Source organism: Echinops telfairi, unplaced genomic scaffold (genome assembly GCF_000313985.2).
Source record: "Echinops telfairi isolate 266 unplaced genomic scaffold, ASM31398v2 ScPeMD7_7469;HRSCAF=8507_1, whole genome shotgun sequence".
Lineage (NCBI taxonomy): Eukaryota > Metazoa > Chordata > Mammalia > Afrosoricida > Tenrecidae > Echinops > Echinops telfairi.
In genome coordinates this window covers 119,455,157-119,481,617 of record NW_022111373.1, presented here as the reverse complement: position 1 = coordinate 119,481,617, position 26,461 = coordinate 119,455,157, and the positions used below count along the sequence as shown (strand labels likewise).

The following is a 26,461-nucleotide window of genomic DNA, read 5'->3' as shown; positions in this document are numbered from 1 at the left end:
CTCTGGTCTAGCCATATATTTGTAAGGTAGAATTGGGATCATGATAGTCGGTAAGGAGGAAGCATTTAGGAACTAGAGGAAAGTTGTATGTTGTACATTGCACCCTGACTGGCTCATCTCCTTCCTGAGACCTAAGGGGATGTCCAGTGACCTACGAATGGGCTTTGGGTCTCCACTCCGCACTCCCCCCGCTCATTCACTATGATATGATTTTTTGTTCTGATGATGCCTGATACCTGATCCCTTCGACATCTCGTGATCGCGCAGGCTGGTGTGCTTCTTCCATGTGGGCTTTGTTGCTTCTGAGCTAAATGGCCGCTTATTTACCTTCAAGCCTATAAGACCCCAGACGCTGTATCTTTTGATAGCCGGGCACCATCAGCTTCCTTCGCTACATTTGCTTATGCCATGTTTGCTATTTCTTTTGGCTTTGGCTGAACTAGGGGGACTAACTCCGTTCCCTTAGCCCTCTTGACTCTAGGTCAGTGGTTCTCAACCTGGGGGGTCAAATGACCCTTTCACAGGGGTCGCCCCAATCATAACAGTAGCAAAATGACAGTTGTGAAGTAGGAACGAAAATAATGTTATGGTTGGAGGGTCACCATAACATGAGGAACTGTATGAAAGGGCCTCAGCATTAGGAGGGCTGAGAACCACTGCTCTAGGGGATCTGAGCAAGGGGAGCCCTAGCACTGTCTTCAGTTTCCCAGAAGTCTTTGCGACGGACTCCAGCCTCTTTACCTCCCTGTGGAGTTATTCAAGGAGTGAAATAAAATGCGCGACTAAAACAGCTGGTCACCCACCTGGCATGTTGTAAATGCCAATGGATGTTAGAACAGAGAGATGGAATGGGACAGCGGTCACTTCCACCACGTTCTGAGAAAGCATTCCCAACCCAACCCAACCCAACCTGTTGAAGTCAAGTTTATTCCAACTCCTGGTGACACCCTCCCCAACCCCCAGCCCGTCTGGGCTTCCCTGAAAATGCCTCTTCTTTTCCCTGAGGCCCTTTTCTTAGGGTTGTGGAACAGATTCTGGGTACTGCCCAGTCGCTACAGTGGCATCCCTTATGATGCTAGCGGAGGAGGAGGTCTAACAGGGACTCGTAGGCCTATTTTGACTGTCAGAAGTTGCAGCCCTAAATGGGAACTCCACTGGGTGAACTGGACTGCACCCCAGACACACCAGTCACCGGAGGACTTAACGCCAGAAAACACAGGGTGTCTGAGGTAGAAGAAGACAGCAGTACCAAGAGCGGTGCACTGTTGGATGGTGAACAAACAAGGTCATCAATGCCCTGGATGCTGTATTAAGACACGTACTATCCCGGCAACCCTGTGACGGCCATTCTGCTATAGTCTGCTCATGCTGTTTACATCACAGGTACATCGCCACAGGGCCTCACCCTCTTGAAGCTGTGTTATTTGTTGCTCTGTTTTTTGGTAAACGAAACCCAGGGATGTTGAGCCTACAGGGAAAGAAAAGCTAACTAGGGTTTGGGGGAGTGGAGGAGACAAGAGGGAGATGATGTCAAGAAGTCCAGGAAGGAAAAGTATGCTATGGAAAGCATGTATGATTATGCAAGAAAGTGTACAGTTATGTTTGACCTGCTTGAACTATGGAACAATATGACGTATGTATTGGCTCCCAAATTACAGCAAATTAATGTTTAACAAATAAAGAAAATAAAGGCACAGATCCAGGAATGGGTTTGGGGCTCGCACTGAATTCTAGCCCCAACTTAAGAACAATCAGTTCTTATGTCATGACACTGCTCGATGTTCACCGTCATGAAATGATCACTGAAGATAAGGGTCCCACATCAAAGTGTGGTGAAGAAAGTAGATGGTGCCCAGCTATCAATCGAAAGTGTCTGGGGTCTCAAAGGCTTGTTTTCAACAGTCATCTAAGTGAGGAGTCCACAAGGAAGAAGCACACCAGCTTGTGTGATCCAAAGATGATGATTAAAAAGTTTGAATATACAGTGAACCCTCGCCACTTCGCGCTTCGACGTCCGTGGCTTCACTCTATCGCGGTTTTTGCGTAACAGCGCATGCTCTGTCATTACTGCCACTGATTGGCTCATACTGTACACGCTTGATGCCATAAATAATATAATAAATAATAAATGATAATTGTAACATCCAAAATGTCTTACTGTATTTTCCCTTTTTCGTTTAATAAATTGGGTAATACGAGTGTAATGGTGACTAAAGGGTGTTTTTTCATGTCCTCTATGCTCTAACTACGAAAATATTTGATTTACAAATAAGGAATCCTACTTCGCGGAATTTCATTTATCACGGTAGGGTCTAGAACCGATTAACTGCGATAAACGAGGGTTCACTGTAGTGAGAAGAAGAGCAGCAGAGCGGGCACTGTGAACACGCATCTTGTGGAGGGCTATGTGGGACGGTGGGAGCCCAAGACCCATCTACAGTGTCCGGTCAGACTGAGCCACTGACAGGTCCGCTCTAGCCTCAGGTGAGAGTCTGTAACAGGCTTACTATCAGGCAGAGGCATTGTAACCTTGGTTATGCTGGATCAAACTCAATACTTGGCCAACTGGCTACCCTATAGACGCGACTTGAATTTTTTCTGGGTGCAAGGATTGCTTACTGGTTCCATGACAGAAACTTGTTTCCTGGCTTTTTTATTATTTGTGGAGGTCTTCACCTTCTTACACTTCATTAGTGTTTTTGTCTGTGTGCTATTATGTTTTTACCCTTGCCACCTTAGTGTGAGTTTGGATTTTAGTGTTTTCTGTTGGGTCTCCCAGCTGTGAAGCACAGGAGGAGTGGAGGCCTAATGAGAATAAGTGATATAAAGGATTATAGGAAATACAGAGGGGTGGGGGAAGACGGGGAGGGAAAGGAGATTTCAGGAGTAACAATGGAGACGGGAGCGGGAGGGGGCACTAGAATGGATGGTGATTGCATAAATCATCTTAAAGGCAATTTAACGCGTGGGGGGGGCTCTACAATGGATGTGGAGAAAAAATGGATGTGGGGGCAATTGGACGGCTCTCCTTGGTATGATTGAACTATTGAATTATATGATATATAAGGTGCTTACCAATGAAACTTGGGAAAGAAACAAGAATGTGTAGCTGCTTTTCTTGACCATCACCTGGTCTTCATATGAAGAGAGGCCAGGTGGTAGTGTGGCTGCTACCCCGAGTCAACTCCACAGCAGGTCTCGGAGGTGGGGGGCGGGGGCCGGGAAGTCAAGGTTTTCTGCGCCTGCCAGGTGTGAGGAAATCAAAAGACACCCTGTGTTGGGTAAATCTGCTGCACAGGAGCTCTCTAAAGTGTTGAAAAGCAAGGATGTTACTTTGAGGACTGAGGTGTGCCTGACTCAAGGCTCGGTATTTTTTTAAATTTAATAAATCCTTTTATTGGGGGCTCTTACAGTTCTTATAACAACCCATGTATCCATTGAATCAAGCACGTTTGTACATCTGTTGCCATCGTCTTTTTCAAAACATTTTCTTTCTATTCGTATCAGCTCCTCTTGTTTTCCTTCCTCCCCTCCCACCCTTGGGAACCCTTGATAAGTTATCAATTATTATTTTCATATCTTCTACCGCCCGCTGTCTGCCCTCAGCCACGTTCATCACCTGGGGTGGGAGGGCTATACGTCGATCATTGCCATGGTATTTTCAATTCTTGATGTGCATGTGAAAGTTAAACATTAAATAAGGAAGACCAACGAATCAGTGCATTTGCACTGTGGTGCTGGTGAAGAACATTGAAAGTATCGAGACCCGCCAAAAGAACACACAAGGCTGTCTTAAAAGCAGTACAACCAGAGAGCTCCTTACGGGCAAGCATGGCGAGACTTCCTTCACATACGTGCGGCACGCTGTCAGGAGAGCCCAGGAAGGACCTCGTGTTCGGTAGAGTGGAGGGCAGTGAGCAAAGAGGAAGACCCTCAAGGAGATGGATTGGCACGGGGCCCGCAACAAGGGGCTCAGGCAAGGGAGCGATCAGGAGGAAAGCGCAGGACCCGGCAGTGGCTTTGGTTTTTTCAGGGAAAACAACCAACAAGCCCAACTTCGTTGGAGAAACCTCGACTGGAGAAGCGAGGTCACCAACCTTAGCAAGTCAGCCTGCGTGCAGACGGACAGCTTGTGGCGGGCAACGGGACCTGCCCGACTCAACAGGGCCTGGCAGAGCCTCGCCGGAGAAATTAAAAGATAAGCAGGTGTTATTTTTTGAAGATCATCAGGCCGGTTGCAGAAGCAGTGCGGTAGAGCAGTGCGAGGCATGGCGCAGGCCGGAGCCTGGAGGACCTAGGTCGTGTTGCAGGTTCTTGCCTCGCCTCTGCTGCTTTGCAAGCCGTGGAGGCCAGTGAGAAAGGCATCCCGCTGTTTGGATGGGAGCTACGCTGACATAAGTGAAAGCAGGCTTGGAAACCAGGGAGGGCCGGCACCGGCCCTGCCAATGGAGCGGATGCTGGAAGGATTGTGGCGAGCTGAGGAATTGGTTCAAGATGGAGCTGGAGCTGCTTGAAAGAGGGGGGCCTGGGGGACCCAGATGTCCCCTCCATGTCTGCCTCCTCCGTGTGCGAGCGGTAGCGAGTGTGCGCGGAGAAGCACCGGCCGTCAGAGTCTCCCCGTTTCTAAGTCACCTCTGGGAAGGGGGAGGGATGGCCACCTTCCAGGGGGGCACTTTGAGCTTGGGGATCACTGGCTGGTTGTGAATGCTCTGGTTGAAGAAGGGGCTCATTTGGGGGACCATCTAACCAGCTCCAGCTCAAGGCCACCCCGTGTGTGTCGGGGGCGGAGCTGTGCGTCCAGGGGGTTCCAATTTTTTTTTTCTGAAGTAGGTTGATCCCCAGACTTTTCTTACGAGGCACCTTTGAGTGGACTCAACCCTGCAAACTTTCATTTGGCAACCAAGCCCATGACCCATCATACCCCCCAGGGTGGCTCACGAAAACCAAGCCCTGTGCTGTCAGGTTGGTTCCAACTCATGATGACCTGAGAGGACAGGATCAACCTGCCCCTCTGGGTATCTGAGACGAAGCTGGGTTCAAACTGCTGGCCTTGCAGTGAGCACCCCGACTCATAGCCCACGATGCCAAAAAGGGGGTTCTCCTTTGGGTAAAGAGAGGAAAAAAGGGAGAATGTATGTTTTACTAACTTCATGGTAGGATTGACGCATTGGTTGCAACAATGGGCTCAAGAATCGGAACCACCACGGTACAGGATCGGACAGTGGTGCATTCCCTGGTGCACAGGGTCACTCTGGGTCAGAACAGACTCGATGGCACCTGTCAACAACAACAACTTCAGTAGCTCCCGGCAGCTTTCACCGTGGGAGAAGAAATATGGGAGATGTGGCCAACACTAGGGAATTCGATTCTCGTGTTGTCTCTGACACGTTTGCCCACGGCTTTGTGGCCCTAAAGTCAGAAAGTCAATTGGACAAAGTCTCCGGGACCTGGTCTGGCATCAGTTATCCGTGAGTCTTGCTAGCAGGCTCTCCTCATTCTCACCAAGGACAAGGACAAAGGACAAGGGCACGGGTGGGCAGCACCGGACAGGCCACAAGAGGCCCAGTTGGCTGGGCACCCATCAAACCAAAACTTGAGTTGTGCGGAGGTGGGTAGTATGCCCTGGGACTCAGCTCATCAGGGTCAGATCCGAGTAGAAGACCTCTATGGTGAGAAGTAAGTATGTGTACCTTTGTCTGGGCCAGGGACAGGGCATAGTGGGGGCGGGGATGGTGGCATAGAAACTTTAGTAGCACGTGATCCCAAGAAGGACAGGTGGGACTCCAGGACCGGTAGATTCTGATAGCTAACATCAAGATCACATGGATGTGTTCATTCGTAATGCATATCCTTTGCTGGATATGAGGGCGGTGGTCATTCAGTGGTAGAGTTCTTGCCTTCCATCCAGGAGAACTGAGTTCAGTTCCTAGCCAATGTACTTCACGGCACAGCCACCGGTGGAAGCTTGAGCGTGGCTGTGATGGTGGAAAGGTTTACCACTAAACTTTTAGACTAAAACAGACGAGGTAGAAAGTCCTGGCGGTTGACTTCAGAACCAGCCACAAAACACCCTAGAGATCACAAGAGTCTGGTCTCCTTGTAGATGGGGTGGTCATGAGGTGGGGGAGGGGGCATTTTGATGGCAGCCAACAACCTAGACTGTGATGTCAGTGTGACATTTGGAAACTCTTAACTGGGTTGTGTGCATGAGGGAATTTTGAAATGGTTGGTGGTGGCATGGGGACAGTGGGAAGAATGTAGAAGACCAGTGAAGTGCAGTCATGGAGCCAACTTCCAGAACTGGGATGACTGGTGGGTGTGCTCATTGGAGGGAAAGATCCGAGGAGTGAGGGGCGAGAACGATGGAATGCGTCTTGGGAGTGCAGCAGTTGGTACCCAGTGCTAATTGAAAGTTGCTGGGTCGAACCCACCCGGCAGTTCCGTGGGAGAGACCCCTGGCTGTCTGCTTCTGTCAGGATGATAGCTGAGAAAACCCCACGGAGCAGTTTTGCTCTGTCCCGGGGTCCCGATCAATCCCAGGGCTCGCCAGGAGCCGGAATGGATCCATGACTGTGGGTTTGGTGTTTGGGGGCCACAACAAGGAGGCCAACAGAAGATGGCTGAGGTTCTTGGAGGGCCCTGGGGCTAATGCCTCAGGCTACGTGAGCTGGAGGGTGATGTGAGACCGATACCATCAAAGGGGCAGGTTATCCCAAGCAAGCCCGGGTTTTGTCAGAGTGAGTGGTTGAGAGGCCCAGGGAGGAGCTCATGCATGGTGACTAAGTGCCTAGTCTAAAGGAGTCACTTGTAAGAAGCTAGAGGTGAGAGACATCTCCTGTGATTCCATTGATAGGATTTAGATCCAGCAAGTAACGGAGGCCACTTGGGGCATGACAGCACAGGAGTAAGTAGGCATGAACTATTTTCTTGAGCTGATAAAAATGGATAACCGGCTTATGCAGGGGTGGCACAGCCTGGCCACTGTACTAAAACCCAGTGAATTTTGCACCTGAAATGAGTGCATGATATGCCTGCCACACGTGCCTCCTAAAGTGGTTTTTAACAAAGACGTTTGGGTTTGTAACAGATGGGATCTTCCCAAGAACCATTCTTCTTCTCCTTCTCCTTCTTTTCCTTCTTCTTGTTTGTTAGTGGAATAAAGCATATATTTATTTTGAAAACAAATTTAGAGGATCTTTTTTTATTTTAATAAATCATTTTATTGGGGGCTCTTACAGCTCTTATAACAATCCATGCATCAGTTGTATCAAGCACATTTCTACATATGTTGTCATCATTTCCAAAATATTTCCTTTCTACTGGACCCCTTGGTATCAGCTCCTCTTTTGTCCCTTCCCTGACCCTGTCACCCTCATGAACCCTTGATAATTTATAAATTACTTTTATTTTCATATTTACACTGTCCGCTGTCTCCCTTCACCCACATTTCTGTTGTTCGTCCCCCTGGGGTAGGGGTTTGAACACCAATCATTGGGGTCAGCTCCCACTGTCTCCCCCTTATCCCACCACTTTCCCCGTACCCTCATGGATCACTATTCTCACGATTGGTCTGTTCTATACAAGAGCTCTTGTAGCATCATAGGTTGAACACTGAGCAATTAACCACAAGGTCAAGGCCAGTAGTTCGAACCCACCAGACACTCCTCTGGAGAAAAATGAGGGTGTCTACTACCGTAAAAATGTAACATCTTGGGAACCAAAAAAAGGCAGTCCAATCTGTTGTCTAGGGTCACCAAGAGTACCAACAACCAAAAACTCACTCACTGCGAATGAGTTGATTCTGATTCATAGCAACCCTGTAGGGCGGACTAGAACTGCCCCCTTTCTCCCAAGGAGCAGCTGGTGGGTTCGAACGGCTGACCTTGTGCTGATCAGCTCAGTGAGCAACCCGCTCTGCCAGCAGGGGCCCCACAGAGAATGGTTAATGAGAAGAACCTGTCTGTTACAGACTCACAGCTTGTGCATGTAGGTTTCAAAGAAGACACGTCACTGCTAAGAAGTTGGGTCTGACAAGTCACCCCTGGAGGAACCTTGAGGGCACTGTGGTTAAAGCTGCCAGCCAGAGGTCAGTGGTTTGAACCCACCAGCCGCTCCACAGGAAAAGGGTGTGGTGGTCAGCTTCTAAAGAGTCCCACCACCCAAAAAAGGTGACTTTACCACCCTAACCCCTGCACATTCACATAACGAAGGATAGCCCTTCCTAGGGAGAGCGACACCACAGACATGGGGGCTAGCATTGGGGGTGCTCACAATTCAGCCCATCACATCAGAGCGCTCAGAGAATCCGGGAATGAAACTGACTTTCATACTCTTTCATAGACTTCCACCTCTGATTGATTGAGCGTCCATTTCTCTGGCTTGAGCAAACAGCCGCTAACCACAAAGCCGGCAGTTTCTATGGATACTCGGTATTGGTGTGAGATACATAGTGCTTTTCAACTCTTAATCCCTCGAATAAAATATCGAGCTCTTTTTTGTAAATCTGTCATTGGGAAGACCAGTTATAAATTAGGCTATCTTGTGTATTGTTCTGCACACTTGGAGAACTGTGACTAAACTCTGCTAACCAGCTCAGGCGTTAGCCGCCCACAAGCCTGAGGCCGCTGGGAGAAGACCGGTCCCTGGGTCAAAGGGAAGGTGACGGAGGACAGTGGGAGCCCCACCTTCACCTGCAGAGGACCTCCTCAGATCACGCCTCTGGCCGCAGTCGAGGGACGCTCACAGCTTGACTCTCAGACAGAGATCATTGGACACCTGATGATGGTGGGGGAACGACAATAGATATGATATTAGTTGACCTCGCTCTTGACCCACCCTGAATTTGCGCCGGGAAATATGTCTTGCTTGGTCCAAGATAGAAATTTGCTCTCTGGCTTATTTTAATATTACCAGTGGTCTTTTCTTTCTTCCTTTTAAAAGAATATTTTCCTGTTACTGTTTCTGCTAGGTTTCCCAGTTTGTGAAGCACAGAAAGAGCGGGTGCAGAGACCTGGCTGATGCCATAGCTCATGGGGGGAGGGGAGTTGGAGGGGATTGAGTACCTAATGCATACAGGAGCGGGGAAGGGGGCACTAGGACAGACTGTGGTGATGTAGACACAGCTTTTTTGTGGGGATTTCACATTTTTAAAAATTCTTTTATTGGGGGCTCATACAATTCTTATCACAGTCCATCCATCCATCCATTGTGTCAAGCACATATGTACATTTGTTGCCCTCATCATTCTCAAAGCATTTGCCTTCTACTTTAGCCCTTAATATCAGCTGCTATGGAAGTACATGCTGTGTGAATTTTCATCAATAAAACTATTCAGAATACAAAAGGCTCCTGGGTCAGAGATGAGAGACAGCGTGTCATTCACAGCAGCGGCAGTAACCAGCACAGTGCATCCGGCATTTTTATACCCAATCTTCCAACCCCCAATAGCCTCGGGACTGCATGGAACTTCCTCACGTTGAGGAGTGTGTCTGCCAAGCTGTGGGGTGGCCCCAAACGTGGGTAGCTGATCACTTGGATTGCGTTGAATGTCTAATGCTGTGTCCTAGAGCAGAAGGAAAAGATTCTTGTGACAAATACCTACCCCGATTCTTCAGGCTGAACCTATGTCCCCCAGTTCACATCTTATGGGGAAAACCTTAACAAAATGCACCATTTCATCATAGAGACAGTGCGTGTTAACAGGTATCCCCTACTGTAGATAGGCTGGCTCCAGGCCCCAGGGAGAAAGAAGAGCCTGACTCCACAGGGGGGTGGGGGTGGGGTGGAGTGGGGGTGGGGGTCATTTGTAGTGACTCTGCCCTCAAGCAGTACCAGCACTCTGCGAGTCACTTCTGTTCCTATGCCCAGCCTCTGGCCAGTTTCCAAAGCCTCATGAGTGCCTGCACCCCATCTTCCTGCATCTCGTCAAAGCTAAGCACCCCCTGCACTGATACGAGCAAAAGAGCGGATAGATTCATCTTCCAAAGAGCCTTTATTAGTGCACCAAGGGCTTAATTTAACACCCAGCCAAGAACGCCCACCAAAGGAGAGTGGGAGGTGTTCTAGGGAGGCTTGGTGCATATGTGGCAAGTGTGCCCCAAACCCTGTGCAGCTAGGAGGCCAGGCTAAGAGAACCTGCCCTTGGGGAGCTCCGACTCTGGGAAGGAGCATTCCGACACCCCCCTTGGGGAGCTGTCCAAACTTGCCTCCCTCGGTTTCCCAGCGGAGAAGAACGCAGTTGTCGTGGCTGGGAAATGAATCTGACTGTATTTATCACTTCCTCTCCACCTACTATTCTCTGGGAGCCTGGAGATTGACAGCTGCAGGCAGCCCTCTGGATTAATTAGGCTTAGCAGGTTTTCAAAGGACCACAAACAGCTTCTGAGCTTCCCACTGCTTCTGAGGCTGGAGAAAATCAAGGGCGAGAACAATTGATCTCCCCATGTCCTGTGTGTGAGACAGGGTGGTTGCTAGCAGCCAGCCCTGGTCTGCAAAACTCAGACTTTGTCATCATCCCTCCTCTTGTGCCTGGGGCCTCAGACGTCTGTGCTGAGGACCTGGGGCTCAGACGTCTGTGCTGAGGACCTGACGGATCAGACGAAGCACGACTGTCTCTGGGTCACAGGTCTGGCTTCCAGAACCCTTTCAGGTGCTCCCCGAGTTGTGCACTGTTTTCGTGGCCTTTGGGGGTTCCTGGTGGTACAGACAGTGAAGTGCACAGCTGCTGACCAAAGGTTGAAGGTTTGAGTCCGCACAGCAGCAGAAAGGTCTGCGAACTAAAAAATCAGTTCTTGAGAACCCAGTGGGGTACCCACACTGAGGTGGGGGGGGGGGTCATGAGTCGTGGAAGCTGGCGTGGTCACTCAGGCCATTGCTCCTTGGTGGCAGCCCGTGGTGCCGCTTGGCACCATGCTTCTGAGCGTTCACGCGGTCTACAGGCATCAGTACTCTGTGGGTGAAAGTCCAAGGAGATTTCCAGAGCCACCTGGACATGGTTGCTTCCAAGGGATTTTGCAAAGCAGCCAGGAATGCCAAAGTCATTCAGCGGCCTCCAGCACTCTCTTGATAGAATCAGGCCAGCCGTCCGTAAATAAGGTTTGTCTCCACCTTCTGCCCACCTCCCTGTCGCTGCCCGTCTCTGAGCGCCTGCTCTCCCAGCTTTCTCGTGCCACCAACTCTCAAACGCAGACTCACCACCGAGTAGTCCTGACTCACAGCCCCCTAGAAGGCAGAGGAGAACTGCCCCTGGGCGGTTCTGAGACTAGCTCTTCACAGGAGCGGACAGCTTTTCCTTTCTCTCGAGGAGTCGCTAGTGGGCGTGAACTGTGGGCCTTGCAGTCAGCAGCCCAGTGCATTACTCCCTGTGCCAACCAACCCCACCTGGAAACCCCTTCCCAAGCCCCTTAGCCCTGGAGAGCCAGGGGGTGGGAGGGGAGTGGAGAGCGAGGGCACGCGAGCTCGTGAGCTAGCTCTGGGCTCGATTTCTAGATGGGCTGCTCTTTCCTTGTTTACTGGAAGGTCATCCTGGGATCATCCCCCCCATTTTAATCACACTGCGGGGACAGTTTCACATCCAGAGGAAATGTGGGAGACGGCAAAACCGGGTGACCAAGAAGCTTCTGAATGGCCACTCACAGCCCTGTCACTTAGGGACCCTTCTGTCTCTTGAAGTCAGGTGACGCTAGTCCTGTTTTTGTTTTTTTCTGGAGTTCCAACTTGGAGGTTGAAAGGTTCCGATGCCGGGTGAGAATCTTACTGAACAGAACAAACTCGAAGGAAAGAAGCAGATGGGAAGGTGCTGGAAAAGATCATTAAATCATTTAAGTACAAATGGAGTGGGAAGAGACGCTGGAGGTGATTTGAAGGATTTTGTCAAATGACCCCCCTGCTTAAAAGTCCCTCGGCCAGCTTGCTGTGGTGCCCATAATTCATGCACTACCCTTCAGGGCGACCTTAGAAAGTACAATGTGCAGGAAGGAATACCATGGCCCGTCAGCTCCCTGGAGGCATCGTCCCTTATTGATGTCTCGGAAGCCAGGAGGGGATGGGGAGATGGTGTTGAACTTGAGATAAGTTCTTCATTTTGCTGAGTGTGGCCCCAGCCAAAGGAGCTACTGCTGCCCAGGTCACTGGCACCTTCTAAGGTTCCTGGAGATTCCTGAGAGTAAGGTAGAAAACAGCAAAGATCGTATACTCCGAATCTGTCGGGCAAGACCATGGCATCCAGCCCACCGAGTTGCTCGGAGCCTGGTATGAAAGGCAGGATCCTCGGCAAAGAGATTGTAAATGGGTTGCCTTCGCTAGGTTAGGAACCCTGGTGGTGTGGTTGGGTTATGCATTAGGCTGTTAACCACAGGGTCAGCAGTTTGAAACCACCGGCTGCTCCTTGGGAGAAGGATTGAGGCTTTCTATTTCTGTAAAGAGTTACAGTTTTGGGAGCCCACAGAGGCAGTTCTACCCTGCTTGATGGCAGCGAGTTAAGTTTGGGTTGGGTTCCCTCCCAGCGTAGATGGCCTCCGTTGGGTTTGGCTGCTGTTTGAAGAGCCTTTTCTCTTGTTCACTTTGATCCACGGCAGAAATTCAGAATGGTTCTGTCCACTAGGTAAGGGGAACATATGCCTTTGACCCAGAACATGGTCCATTTTCCACACAGCCGGAGACCCCTGCTGCCCTCTCCTGTGGCCTGCGGCAACTGCGCTGTTCAGCATGGCTCCGCCCCTGGAGACCCCACGTAGAACAGAAAGGCACACTGGTGGGTCCTGAGGGTGGGGATGTTTGAGTCCACGTGACAGCCGGGGTCTAGTGAGGGCCTTCGAGCGCATTCCAGCCCTGGGCTCTGCTCTCCCAGCAGTGTGGCCATCAGTGCTCTGAGTCATCCGCGCAGCTGTCCATGGCTAGCTTTGTAGCAGTGGGTCACCCGGCCTTTCTTTCTCATCTGCCCAAGTCTAGAAGCTCTGCCAGAATCTTCTCCCCAGCCCCGTGTATTGTACTGTGGCGGTTGCTGCCATTCTGGAAGCCGTGTCACCGGTATTTCAAATACCCGCCAAGTCACCGACATAATGGACAGGTTTCAGCAGAACTTCAGATGAAAACCCAGGTGACTGTACCTGTTACTTAGGTGAGAGCTCATCGTGATAAAAGAGAGGGACTTTCTTATTTTTAACCATACCTAACTTGGGAGCACTGATAGCATAGTGCTTATGTGTTGGGCTGCTAATGACAAGATCAGCAGTTTGAAACCACCAGCCTGCTCTGCAGGAGAAAAAGGAGGCTTTCTAAACTCCCGTGAAGAGTCAGAGTGTCCCACACGGGGTAGTTCTGTTTTGTCCTGGAGGGCCGCTATGAGTCACAATCAACTTGATGGTAGTGAGTTTGGATATACCTCACTGAGATCAGTCATGATTCAACCTCTCGGTTTGGAGAGGCTTTTTTTTTTTTAATTAAATACTTTTATTGGGGACTCTTACATCTCATCACAATCTGGAGTTCCTTTCTTATGGATGCTGATAATGGGCAATATTTGGGGTTCTCCAAACTCCTTCACTTCATTTGGATGTGAACGTTGGACGCCGACTAAGGTAAACCAAAGTAGAATCGATGCATTTGCATTATGGTGCTACCGAGGAATATTGAAAGTACCAAGGACTGCCAAAAGAACAGATGAATCTGTCTTGAAAGAAGTCCAGCCGGAATGCTCCTTAGACGGCTAGACTTCGTCTCGCATACTTTGGGCACGTTGTCAGGAGAGACCAGTCTCTGGAGAAGGACATCATGCTTGGTAAATCGGAGGGGCAGGGCGGAGGAAGACCCTCAGTGAGATGGGTTGACCCAGTGGCTGCACCGATGGGCTCAAATATTAGAACCATCGTGGGGCTGACACAGGACCGGCAGTGTGTCCTTCTGTTGTACATGGGGTCACAGTGGGACCGGCTTGACACACCCAACAACAACAATGACAAAGGATAAAGTAGGAGAAGAAGCTGTGACACTTGATTGGCATTGTCTTCCCCACACCTGACAGCCGCAAGCACAGGGCGGGCACATTGGGTGGTTCTGTCCAGCGGAGAGAGAAGGACCTTTGAGACAGACCTCCTTCCTACACACTCCCCGCCTCCCGACTCCCGATGATGATGATGATGATGATGATGATGATGATAATAATAATAATAATATCCTGGGGAAGGGGAGCCTAATGCCTGTAGTAGCAGCCTTTCTTGCTTTAGAGGCAACATCATGCCATCTGCGTGGTATCCTTGGAGAGGTGCCCGGGGTTTCGCTCATTGCAGGTGTGGGCAGCCTCGGGCCTTCTCTGTGGGTACTTGAAGGGCGGAATCAGGTTAGGTTTGTGGGGGATTTGGTTGTTGACGCTCCTGGCTTGGGAACTGGGATGTCTAGCACCTGGCACGGTGCCAAGCGGGAAGGCATTTCCCTGGGTTCATCGGGGACTAGGCCTTTCTTATCTTGGGTGGCACAAGTGGAGGGCCCAACCCAGCCTGGCTTCCTGACTTTGAGCAAGTGTTTTCTTTGCTAAAATTTTAATGACCTAGTTCAGCGTACCGCTCGTTACCCACTTTATTTGATCTTCCGTTTTCTTGTTATTCTTTAAGATCTGGAGTAGTCACTGCGTGCTGGGCTTCCCCTGCACATCCCACTTCTATGACTTCCTGCTGCTAAATAGTTGGCAGTCCTCAAAAGAATGAAACCGCACTGACCTCGACGCCCGTCATCTCTCTACTAAGAGTCCAAATTCTACAGCCTACGGTGGCTGGTCGTCTCCATCTCCAGCAGCCTGCTTTGTCCTGGTCACCTTGTGCCTCTGCCCTTTCCACTTGGCCTGTGCGCTCTTTAATGCCCAGCTTTTAATGCCAGAAATCACACTCCCTTGTGCTGTGAGCAGCCCGCACTGGGATCATTATCCAAGAGCCACAGCATGCTTCATACAACGTATGTTTGCCGTTGTTGATGTAGCAGTTACCATCTTACTGACTGCCACCCCCACCATTCTACCCTCCACTCATTACCCTGTTTGTTTGAGTTTTCGCTTTGTAACTGCTGTGGGCCAGAGGTTCCTATTGGTCTGCAGCTGTAAAGAACAGAACGTTCCGCTTCTCCCAGTTGTTTTTCCCCAACTCACCACCCTGGGGACTGGAAGTATTGTTACAGCAGATCTCTTACCAAGAGGAGTCCCTGAGTGGTGTCCATGGTGAATGCTTTCCGCAGTTCACTGGAAGATTGGAGGTTCGAGGCCACCACCGGACGTGCCTCCGAAGGAAAGCCGGGTGATCTACTTTCCAAAAAGGTGCCGTGGAACATGTTGTGGAGTGCAGTTGTACCCTGACACCCTCAGGATCGCCTTGAGGGGGAGTGGACTTGGTGGCAACTGGCTTATTGCTCCGAATGGGAACCTAGCATAATGACGATGCAAGAAATTGTCGATAGTGGAGCTTATTGTTGTTTTGTTTTCTAAAGATACCTTGGGATGTTGTCAGGTGACACTGGGTTGGCTTCAACTCATTGTAACCCCTTATGTACAACAGAATGACCCACTGCCCTGTCCACCACAGCCTCGCGATCGTTGCTGACTTTCAGCCCGTGATTCCAACCACTGTCAATCCATCTCAGTGAGCGCCCTCCTCTTTTCAGTGACCCTCAGCTGTTACAAGAATGAGGTCTATCCCCAGCGAGTGGCCTCCTGACCATGTGCTCAAAGCACATGTGAGGAGTCGCTATGTTCATAGGAAAATCCTCTTCCAGCCCCCAGTCCTTGGGTACGTTCATTACTACTTACTGCTTCCTATGTTCGTTTGAAGATTTTCTGTTTTGTTTTGTTTTTCGTTCTTGTTAGCGTCAACTTAATAGATAGATTCAAAGAATAAGTTGACTGTTAAGCATCTCTAGGAAGTTGAGCGCCTCGTTGTAATCGCGTGGGGACCCCTGGAGGGGTCCTCGTGCTGCCTGGTTCAGGCTTTAACCCAGTGCTGCTGCTTCTCGTTGCAGTTACCTGGCTGAGCAGTGCTGGAATGGCGGCTTCATCTACCTGATCATGCTGCGTCGCTTCAAGCACAAAGTCCATTCTCCTTCTAATGCCAACAGCAGCAACAGCTCTGAACCGGCAGAGGCGCCTACCGTGGAGCTGGGTGACCGAACAACGAAAAAGAGCAAGAGAACACGGAAGTTTGGGGTTATTTCCAGGCCTTCCACCCCTAAGACCACTGAACAACCCCAGAGCCACCCTGGCGGTGAGCTGGACAATGACCCCACCTCGGAGCTGGACAATGGCCCAGACCTGGAGCTTGGGAATGGCCATGTCTTTGGGCTAGAGAATGGCCCAGATCCGCTCAAGGAGGTGGCTGGAGCCCTTCTAGAGAGATCCGAAGTGGACAGAGGGACAGAGCTTGGCATTTCCAAGTCTGCGGCCCCTCTGCCCACAAGTCAGGACAAACGCCGCCTCTCAAAAGTGGGAAAGACAGACTGCCAATCCAGTGACTGCTTGGCACGGGTAAGGTTTGGTGGGATTGTGGAGCCGGAATGTTCAAAACAATAGTGTTTCGAAGTTGTATGTTTGAGGTTTAGCAAATATATCAGACCTAACCTTGCATTTCGAAGCTATTAAGATAATGCATAGCCAGACGACGTAACAACAATGTTCAAGTTCTTTTATCCTACTTAAATCAAGAGCCCAGCTCAAGTGATCAGAAGTGGAAAATTCAAGCATTCTGTGGTTACCATTTGAGTCATATGAGACCCAGATAAAGTACGTGAGCAGCGTCATAATTCATCAGCTGCTGACACCAGTGGAATTGCGTCTGCTGGGCCCAGAATTCCCGGTGGCAGTTGATAGCAGACATATCCCAGCCTCCGTGTGCCTCAGGAAGGATGTCCCACAGGCAGGGAAGCATCTGCTTTTATCTTTACCAGTTCCAGAGCAGTGACACCGCCTTGCACTCTTGGGCACGACATTGCTGATTTCCAAGGAAGTTTGGAAACTTCACTGGCACCTGCGATACTGTGCTGCCAGAGGTGATGAATGGTTCCAATGTAGTGTGTTCTGAATGGCCACATAAACTTCTACCCTCAGATCGTCTCCCCCATGCTAACCCACCTTCTCTCGTTAGAGGTACATTTCATTGAAGTCTTCTTCCTACGGGCTTCTCATGAAGCAAGAAAGTCTGAAGTGCATGCTATTAGTTGCTTCTCTGGCTCAGGAAACACCCTCTTAGGGTCAGAGGGCAAGGTGGCAAGTGGGCAGAGTAGGTTGTTGTTGTTGTTATCGTTGTTAAGTGCCGTCACTTGGTTCAGACTCATAGCAAATCCATACACAACATAACGAACACTGCCCAGCCCTATACCAGCCTCACCATTGTACTCATGTTTGAGCACATCAATGTAGTCACGATGTCAACCCGGTTCAGCCTTTTTTGCTGCCTCCTCCACTTTATTAAGCATGATGTCCTTCTCTAAGGACTGGTCTCTCCTAATAACATATCCAAAGTGCGTGAGACAAAGAGTTGCCATCATTTGCCCGTAAGGAGCATTCTGGCTGTACTTCTTCCAGGAAAGGTGTATTTGTTCTTTTGGCTGTCTGTGGCACTTTCAGTGTTCTTCCTGAGCACCAAACGGGACTGCGTCACATCTTCTCGTCTTCCTTAGTCAGCGCCCACACTCCACGTGCATGTGAGGTGATTGAAAACGACAAGGCTTGAGTCGGGGGCACCTCAGTCCTCAAAGTCACATCCTTGCTTTTCAACACTTTCAAGATGTCCTGGGCAGCAACTTACCCGATGCAATGCATTGTTTGAGCTCTTGATTGTTGCTTCCAGGAGCACTGTTTGTGTATCCAAGCAAGACGAAATCGCCGACACCTTCGGTCTTTCCTCCATGTATCACCCCTGGTTCCAGTTGTGAGGATCCGGGTGTACTTTACATTGAGTTGTAATCCATCCTGGAGGCTGCCATCCTGTGTCTTCATCAGCAAGGGCTGCAAGTGCTCTCCTCACTTTCAACAAGCAAGGTTGTGTCATCTGCACATTGCAGGTTGTTGAGAAGCCTTGTTCCAATCCTGATAACTGAATCTTCGTGTAATCCAGTTTCTCTGGTGCTTTCCTCAGCACACAGATCGCCAGTTTGTTGGGCTGTGGTGGCTTGTGTGTTGCTGTCATACTGAACGTTTCCTCACTGGTCATTCAAATAGCAGCAGAGTCACCCAACGTGAACTGATTTCAGCAGAGCTTCCAGACTAAGCTCAGACTTCGAAGAAGGAATAGGCTTATCCGTGTCAGAGGAATTAGCCACTGGAAACCCTACAGATAGCATCAAAACAGTGTCAGACAGGTGTCACGTTCATCTTTGCATGCTGGGAAGTGTTGCCCAGAGAGAAGATGGTATCTGTTAAGGTTTCTTGTGTGTGTCAAGTAGATTCTGACTCACAGTGACCTTTTCGGACAGAGCAGAATTTCCCTGTAGGGTTTCTCCGGCTGTAATCTTCATGGGAGCGGGACATCAAGTCTCCGATGGGCCATCTAGTGGGTCCAACTGCCAAGTGCTTAATCACTGCACCACCAAGACTCCTTGAGGGTCACTGTGGGTTGACGTCCACTCATGGTGCTCATCAAGAGCACTCATAACGCCACTTAGTGCATATTTCTGCCATTTTAGCTGATCTGAAATCAAAATTGCTCCTCCAAGAGGTTGCCTGCTTTCTTTTGTAGCCAGCTGAGCTTCATACAGCCTTATAGGGAGGAGGCAGTCGTAGTGTTTGTTGCTGGAACATGTACATAAATGAGAAGGAAGGTTTTTATTAAATATCTTTATCAGTGATTCTCTACCAACTCAATGGACCTCAAGAAAGAGCAGTTAGGTGCTATGAACCTGGCATTCCATGATGCTTATCTTCCCAACACCATCGCTGAAGACAAAGCGGGTCCATAAGCAAATGTGGTGAAGAAAGCTGATCGAGCCCGGCTATCAAAAGATATAGCGTCTGGGGTCTTAAAGGCTTGAAAATAGAAAAAAGAAAGAGCAGTTAAAAGGGCATAGAGTTTGGCCCCGAACAAAATTCAATTTTATAATGTGTTTCTTATCAGTGGATACAGTGTCTTGAGAAGCATTTTTTCCTTAATGATTAGATATACAGGGGATATACAGGAAATTGGTGGTCCAGGGTGTTGGCTCCCTTAGTCATTTTAGAAGTGTAATTCAGGTACCAGGAAAGGTCAACCCTTCCTGATCATCCAAAGAATGGGCTTTCATTTGGCTTAGGGCACAGTGGAAATAACTGAGAATGATTTCAAAGAAGCCAGCTTTTTAAAGAATGCCTGGCATCTTGTCTTCTTATAAACCTTTAGAATACAATTGGATTTTTGGATTAGACTCTCTGGAGACCACACACGGCAGTTGCCTTGCCCAGTTGTGGCGCTGAGGGTCAAGCATGCAAACTAGGGGCAAATCAGGCCCCTTTTTTGAGGCACACACCTCATTAGAAAGGAGAGAGGTGCAGGTGGGATTTGCATGCTTAGGAACTGTCAGTATTCCAACGGATGACTAGCCCAAGTCATACTTTTGGTTTTTGTAACTCGGGCTGAGGCCACATGCCTTCTCAGGCCCTGATATTTCAGTGCCCTTGGCTTCCACCCCTGGAAATGCCTTCATCCGTGGATTTGCCCAGGACCAATCGCGAGTTGGCAAGAGGCACATCCCACATTGTGGAGGCATCCAAATTGGAATCCAGTCTCGAGGCCTTCACAGAGGTTTACTTGGGGTCTTGTGGATTCGGATGCCAGGAGAACTGAGACCAAGAGCATGCCGAAATGGAATTTCCAGCACAACACACGTTCGCTAGACTTCTTAAGCCTTTGGAAGGGAGGGAAAGAGGGAATTCCATTCCATTTGAATAATGGGAGATGGAGCCTGCCAATGTTGTTCTGTCTCTGCTTTTATTGATGATTTGACTGAGCTACAAAGACTGAATAAATTACAGGAAAGGCTTAGAATGATCATTCGGATTTTTTTATTTCAAATTGCAGGGCGGTGGGGGCGTTGTCAGCTATTTTTTCCTACACTTAATGTGTTCTATGAAAATATTACCTTAAAATAAAGGTTCAGTCTTTGCTTTTATATTCCTCTCTACCTCAGTGGCGCTCTAGGGAATGTGTTTACTTTTTTTTTCTATTAAAAATCGGTGTGCTTCTATAAAACATGAATGTATAATATGGTATCTAAACCAGCAGATTCATAAAATAGTTGGGTCTCAGCTATCAACCCTACGAATCTCCCAGGACACAGGCAAGCGGTTCAGGGATGAGGTCAGGCCTCTTCATCACCTTGCTTGTAAAGATCATACCTCATCCAAGAGGGCCCTGTGCAGTCACAGCGTGTTTGTTGTTGTTGTTGTTGTTGTTGTTGTTGTTGTTGTTGTTGTTTAATGCGACCTGTGAGAATGAATCCAACAGAATTGGGTCACACAGCATAAAGGAGGAGAGAAATATGTTGCCAGAGCCAAGCCTCTCCACCACCGGCGCACGCTCACGGTGGATGTCCCTGCGGACTTTGCTGGCGATTGCCGGGCCTCCTTCAGACATGCGTCGTCAAGAGACCTCACGAGGATCGAGTCAGACCCGACTGCGGGAAAGGATGGAAACCGTGAGACAGTCATTCCCCGCACAGCCCTGGGGGTCCCCGATGTCCTGCAAGCAGGGACCATCTGGAAACCATCCGAGGATGACTGCTTCACCAGGGGGTGCCCGTGGCCCCTGTGCACCCTCAGACCTGCCTCCACGTCCACCTGGTGCCTTCGCCTCTCTCCGACTGCCTGCAAGAAGGCTCCATCCTCGGGCTTGTGCCTCGTGCCTGAGCCTCTTTGTATCTTTTTGCTGCACTGCCAAGCCCACACTAGTGTTCTGGCTCTCACCGGCCCCCACGTCGCAAAATCCAGAAACCTGTGGTTCACCCAGGGAGCCCAATTGCCCCACTTGTCTTACGCTGGTCCCTGTTCCCACACAGACAATCTCATGGCCTGGGGAAGCCCTCAGTCCTGGGCAAACCAGGACGGCCGGTCATCTAAGAGTCAACTGAGCCGCTGCCCTGCACCTCCCTCCGTGTCCGGTCAGTCACATGTCCTGCAGACTCTGGCTCCCTTTCAGGTCTCTGGGCACGCTCCACCTCTCCCCGCACCTCGCCAAGGTCAGGGCCAGGCCAGGCCACTTTGATCTCTCTCCTGCACACTGACAGCCATCTCTCAACCTTTCTCACTGCCGCTGCTCTGTGAACATGCATCCACTGCCCCACCCTGCAACCAGGGGCACCTTTCTAAGTAAGGGTAGATGCCTCTGCACATTCACATGCACGCGCTCACGCACGCACACACACAGATCCACTTAACCCCTCTTGGTGAACTCCACTTAGCTTTAGGGATGGCCTCTCAACCCGGTGGCGGGCAGGTGAGAGCCCCCTGTGCCGAATCCCTGCTTGGCAGTCTCTCCCTGTCTCTCATTGCTCTCGCCCCTTGATTTGGATGGAATCAGCTGTCGTTGTTCTTCAGGGGTTTTTGTTATCCTAAAGCTAGGCTCTCTCAAAGGTCTACACCTTTGCAACTGAATTCCCACGGCTTGGTTTCTTCCCTCCACAGCAGAGCTCAGCTTCTCCCTTTCCCGGGGGCCTGAGCGCTGAACTCTCCTTCTCTAGGAGCCCCCCCCCGCCCCCCGTGGAAACCTCTCTCTTCTGGGTTGACACAATGCCCTCTACTCATCCTGCCCATCAGCAGATGAGCCCCTCACATTCAAATGCCCTTTGGTCCCCGTCTCTCCCCAGTAGACTTTAAGGATGAAAGCGTTGTTTCTGTCTACCTGCTTGGTGCCTGGCACCTGTTGGTGTTCAGTAGCTGTGTATTGATGAAGGAATGCCAGAGACACAGGGCTGGGAGCCTGGCTCTTCTACTCCCGCCCTGTGGTCTTTGGCTGTCGGGGTCCCGCTTTTCACCCACACACTGAACTTTCTGGTCTGATGACTGAGGCGCTCGCAGCTCCGATACGATGATCACACAGCTTCTCCGTTAGGTGGGGGGTGGGGGGGTGGGTCAGAAAGTTCATGCAAGAATGGCCTGAAAAGATCACAAAGTTTTCCCACCAGCTTTTTAAAGCCCCCCCCCCCCCAATATTTCCTACTGATCATTCTGAGTAAGGAGGCCTAAGCAAACATGCTCAGAATAGCTTTGCAGCCCCAGAGCTTTTGCTGCCGTGAGATTCTAGTCAAACAGTGCCACCTCACTTTGGGAGCAAAGCGGCTGTTGTAAAAATTTTATGTTGGGCTCCAACTGAAAATGAGGTCATTCACATGCTTCCGAGGCGTCTGCCTGGAACATTACCCCCACTGTTTTGGTAAATAAATCCTTTCATTTGCCTCAGCCAAGACGTTCGTGTGTGAACTCCTCACACACACACCACCCCCCGCCCACCTACCCCCAAGTCATTGGCAGTTTATAGGAACCTCGATACAGAAGTTGATAGTATCCAGTGTGCATGACGGCGTTTGCTCTGCAGGCTCTCAAAGTCTTACTGCCCTTTAAACCAAGGTACAAATAAAAAATGCAATCGCTCCAGGCTTCTGTCTAGACGGTCTGTTTCACACCAGGTCATCTCTGTGACTGGATCGGTGTTCACATGCCGAGCCCCGGCAAGCAGGCAGGTCTCCTCGCCAGGGAACATCCCAAGTCCACTCTCGGAGACTGCAGAAGAGGCTGAAGACTAATGGATGAACGATGTGTTTGTTAATTCAGCGACACATAGGGAGTATTATTGTGTGCAAGGCCGAGTTCTGGTTGCCAGAGAACGTGGGATATACAAGACAGGCAAGCTTGCTTGTCCCGTGGCATTTATAGCAGGTGTCGTGAGGCGCCATCAAGCCAGCTCTGACTCGGCAGAGACCCTCCGTACAGCAGTATGAAGGACGGCCCAGCCCCGTCCGGCCCTTGCTACGTCGACGTCCATGGGTGCAACCAGCCTGGCAATTTAGCTTGTTGCAGGTCTTCCACGAGTGACCACAAGCCACCAGAACATGAATAAACCCATCAGAATCCCACAGGATGCCAACAAGTACTTCGTTGTAAATGCACTGGAGACGTGCGTGAGTGACTGGGTCAGTGTTGTGGGCCGAGGGTTAATTGACAGCGTGTCAGAGAAGACCTCCCATGGAGGCGGTCTTTGCCCTGGGGCCTCTGGGTCAGCAAAGGGCAGCCCTGTAGTCTGGGACAGAACCTCACTGGTTCCAATCCATAGTCACCCTGTGCACACAAGGAAGGAAACACTGTCCGCTCCGGTGCCATCTTCTCCATCACCGCTGTGTGGGAGCCCATCACTCCAGCCACTGTGTCGACCCTTCCCGTTCAAGGTCTCTCTCTCTTGCTGACCCTCAGCTTGAGAGAGCATGGTGTCCTTCCCAGGGACTGTTCTCTTCTCATGACGTGTACACGAGACAACGTCTTGACATCCTTGCTTCCAATGAGCGTTTTGGGCCAGTAAGACAGATGGGAGGGCGGGCGGGCGTGTGTGTGTGTGTGTGTGTGTGTGTGTGTGTGTGTGTGTTGACCCAGAGGTAAGCGGTATGGAGTAGGTACGTGGAACCTCTCAAGGAACCTTGACTTGCACTCACCCATCAGGGATTTAGGTGGGAATACTTTGCCCAGGAAATGTGTTGCATGTTTCTTGTCACAAGTTCTATATCTAAAAGCATTTTAAAAGTAAAAAATGTCAAGTCTGGTCACTTTGGTGGTGGTCCAACTTACAATGCCCTCTTTTAAAAGGAGGATAGAAAAGGGAGGAAACTGATAGCAAACATTAGTCACGGAAGGTGGGTGAGTTTTTGGGTTTTTTTACTCATTGGCTGACCCTAAATCTGTCTTGCTTCCGGACGCCAACAGTGGCCCCTGGTGCTCTGCCTTCTGGGCACTCCAGTTGGCGTATGGTCTCCCGTCCTGGAAGTACGTTGGAAGTACTGCTGGCTGCCCTCTGGGTGGCTGCCCTGATCCTCGTTGGGAGCAGGGCAGTTATGAGAGACAAAGGGCCAGAGAGTCTGGTCCTGAATGGGGAAGAGAAAGGTGTTCCGGAGCTTAGAGGCAGTTGCCCCAAAGCCAGGGAGTCCAACGTGAGACGCCAGGGGGATGGAGGGTTTGCTGACAAGTTCACCAACTACTGTGGTAAGCCAGTGACTTCTGAAGTTACATTTGGCCAGACAGGCATCGTTGGTCTGTGGTCAGGGAGCCAAGGCGGCGGTTAGTACCACGGTGGGCTGCCAGAGTCCTGGAGCGGGGGATCTAGCAGGTCTGGGTCTGGAAGCCATTTCCCCAGACTGTCCTGTCAGGACTCGCCGGGGAGCGCTCGCTCAGCATCTGGTTTGCTGTGATGGCCGGAGTTTCATTCTAGCCTCCGACTGTGCGTTTCAGATTTGCTACATGCTTCGAATTCCTTCTCCTGAGCAGGCAGCTGGACTGGGCAGGTTGCCTGCTTCCAGGAGGATGATCGCTTTGCCAGGGCCTCCACTGCCCCTTTGGCCGGTCCCTGGTGGATGAAGAAAGCAGATGGCGTTTCCTTTATCGGTTGAGGAATGTGCCGGTTGAGGAATGTGCCGGTACCTATACCCGTGTGCCTCGAGATAAAAAGGAACGAGGGAAGTGTGCTGAAGGCCCCAAACAAGCTGCTTTTGAAAGTTTTGCTTCCCGTTTCCTGAGCCGTTAAGAACCTCAAGAACTCGTTTTCAGCGGGCATGTGTGTGTCTTCAGTGTGAAAAAGGTTGTCAAATGGAGATTCAGCCAAAGCAAAAAGACGGCCAACCATCCGAAGGCTTTGAGACCGCTGTGGCCTTCTGTGAACGGATGGATTTTTATAGCGGCTGGAGCATTTTGAATGGGTTTGAAGAATACGTGCCCCAATATCAAGAGCAGTCGATCACCCCAAAAAAAACCCAACCCATTACTTTTCTGTTTGGGCTTCTCCAACTAAAGGTCTTATTTGCATATTTTAAGTAAATGAGATTAAATTCAATATGAGGTTTTCAACATACGTATGTGTGTACCAGTCTGTATAATGGAAAAGATGAGTCTTTCTACTCCCGTATGGAGTTACAGACGTTCGACCTTGTCCTATACGGCTGGTATGAGTTTGGTTTGGGTCTATAACAGCGGCTCTCAACCTGTGGGTCGTGACCCCTTTGGTGGTCGAATGACCCGTTCATGGGGGTCGCCCAATTCATAACAGTAGCAAAATTATAGTTATGAAGTAGCAATGAAAATAATTTTGTGGTTGGGGGTCCCCACCACAGGAGGAGCTATATGAGAAAGGGTGGCGGTATGAGGGAGGTTGAGAACCGCTGGTCTATAAGGACAGGAACATATGACTTGGTACAGGATGGGGCGGTGTTCGGTTCTGCTGTTCACAAGGTCCCTGTGAGTTTGAACTGACACAAGGGCACCTAGCAACACCAACGACACAGGATTACTTGTCACCATGGGCGGGGGGGTGCTGCTGCTGCGTGTTTCTATCAATAGCTCTAGGAAGCCTAATGACAAGGCTGGAAGTACAATGATCCTGCCCACAGAGGCAACAAAGCAGGCGCTTGGGCCTCAGGTGACTCATCAAACGACTGACGATGGAAGCGCCGCGTGCAGTCGGTTGGCCCCGGGACTTCGGCTCTGCCTTTCACCCTTCTTCATTAATGAGTCGCTTGTTCGAGGAACCCACACACCACCAGCGTTTCCACACAGCAACAGCCCAGCTTCAGGCCCCAGTTTCACTGCCCATGGCCCTGCTCTGGGAACCTGGTGTTTGTTCTCCATGTCTAGCAATGTCATCGTTATTAGCCATCGGTGCCTATTTAGAGTGAATGAAAAGAACGTGCAATTAAAAATTCCGTTCCTTGAGGACACCAGCCACAGCCCCAAGGTTCAGTAACCTCCCGCAGTTAGCTAAGACAGACAGACAGCTGTCGTGGCGTCAGCTGTGACGCACGGCAGCTGTGTTTGGTTGGATTCTGCAGAGAAGCAAAAGCGCCGTGTGTTTGTCTATAGAAAACACATGTATGTGTTTACATAAAGAAAGAGATTTTTATGTAAAAAACATTGTCGTTGTAGAAGTAAGTCCAGTCCGGTTCAAGTCAGGCTTCTCTTGACTCACAGAAGCAGATGAACCGGAAAGAGGATGATGAGGCAGAAGTGGTGTGGGGCACAGGCTGGCAGGCGCAAAGGTAAATGAATCCACTGTTGGTAGTCCTCAGATGGCGCCTGGGCTCGGCAGGTGATACAAGAGGAGATCCAGGAAGCAGACCCAAGATCCAGCTGCAGCAGAAGGCAAAAGAGTCCAAGAGGATTGTTTGACTCTGCTCGATCTCTTTCTTATATGAAAGGTCACACCCCAGGCTGCAACCTGATTGCTGAGCTCCACCCGGACCCTTACCCAAGAGTGTCTACTTGACATCATCC

General features: G+C 50.2%; 1 protein-coding gene across 1 annotated transcript in view; it reads left to right on the top strand.

Moving 5' to 3' along the window:
• PDZD2 (PDZ domain containing 2) overlaps positions 1-26,461 on the top strand; it is a 279,581-nt gene that overhangs the window by 146,828 nt on the left and 106,292 nt on the right. Inside the window, exon 2 of the mRNA XM_045285268.1 lies at positions 15,997-16,521. Within this exon, the coding sequence (XP_045141203.1) occupies positions 15,997-16,521 (525 nt within the window). The remainder of the gene's footprint in view (positions 1-15,996; positions 16,522-26,461) is intronic.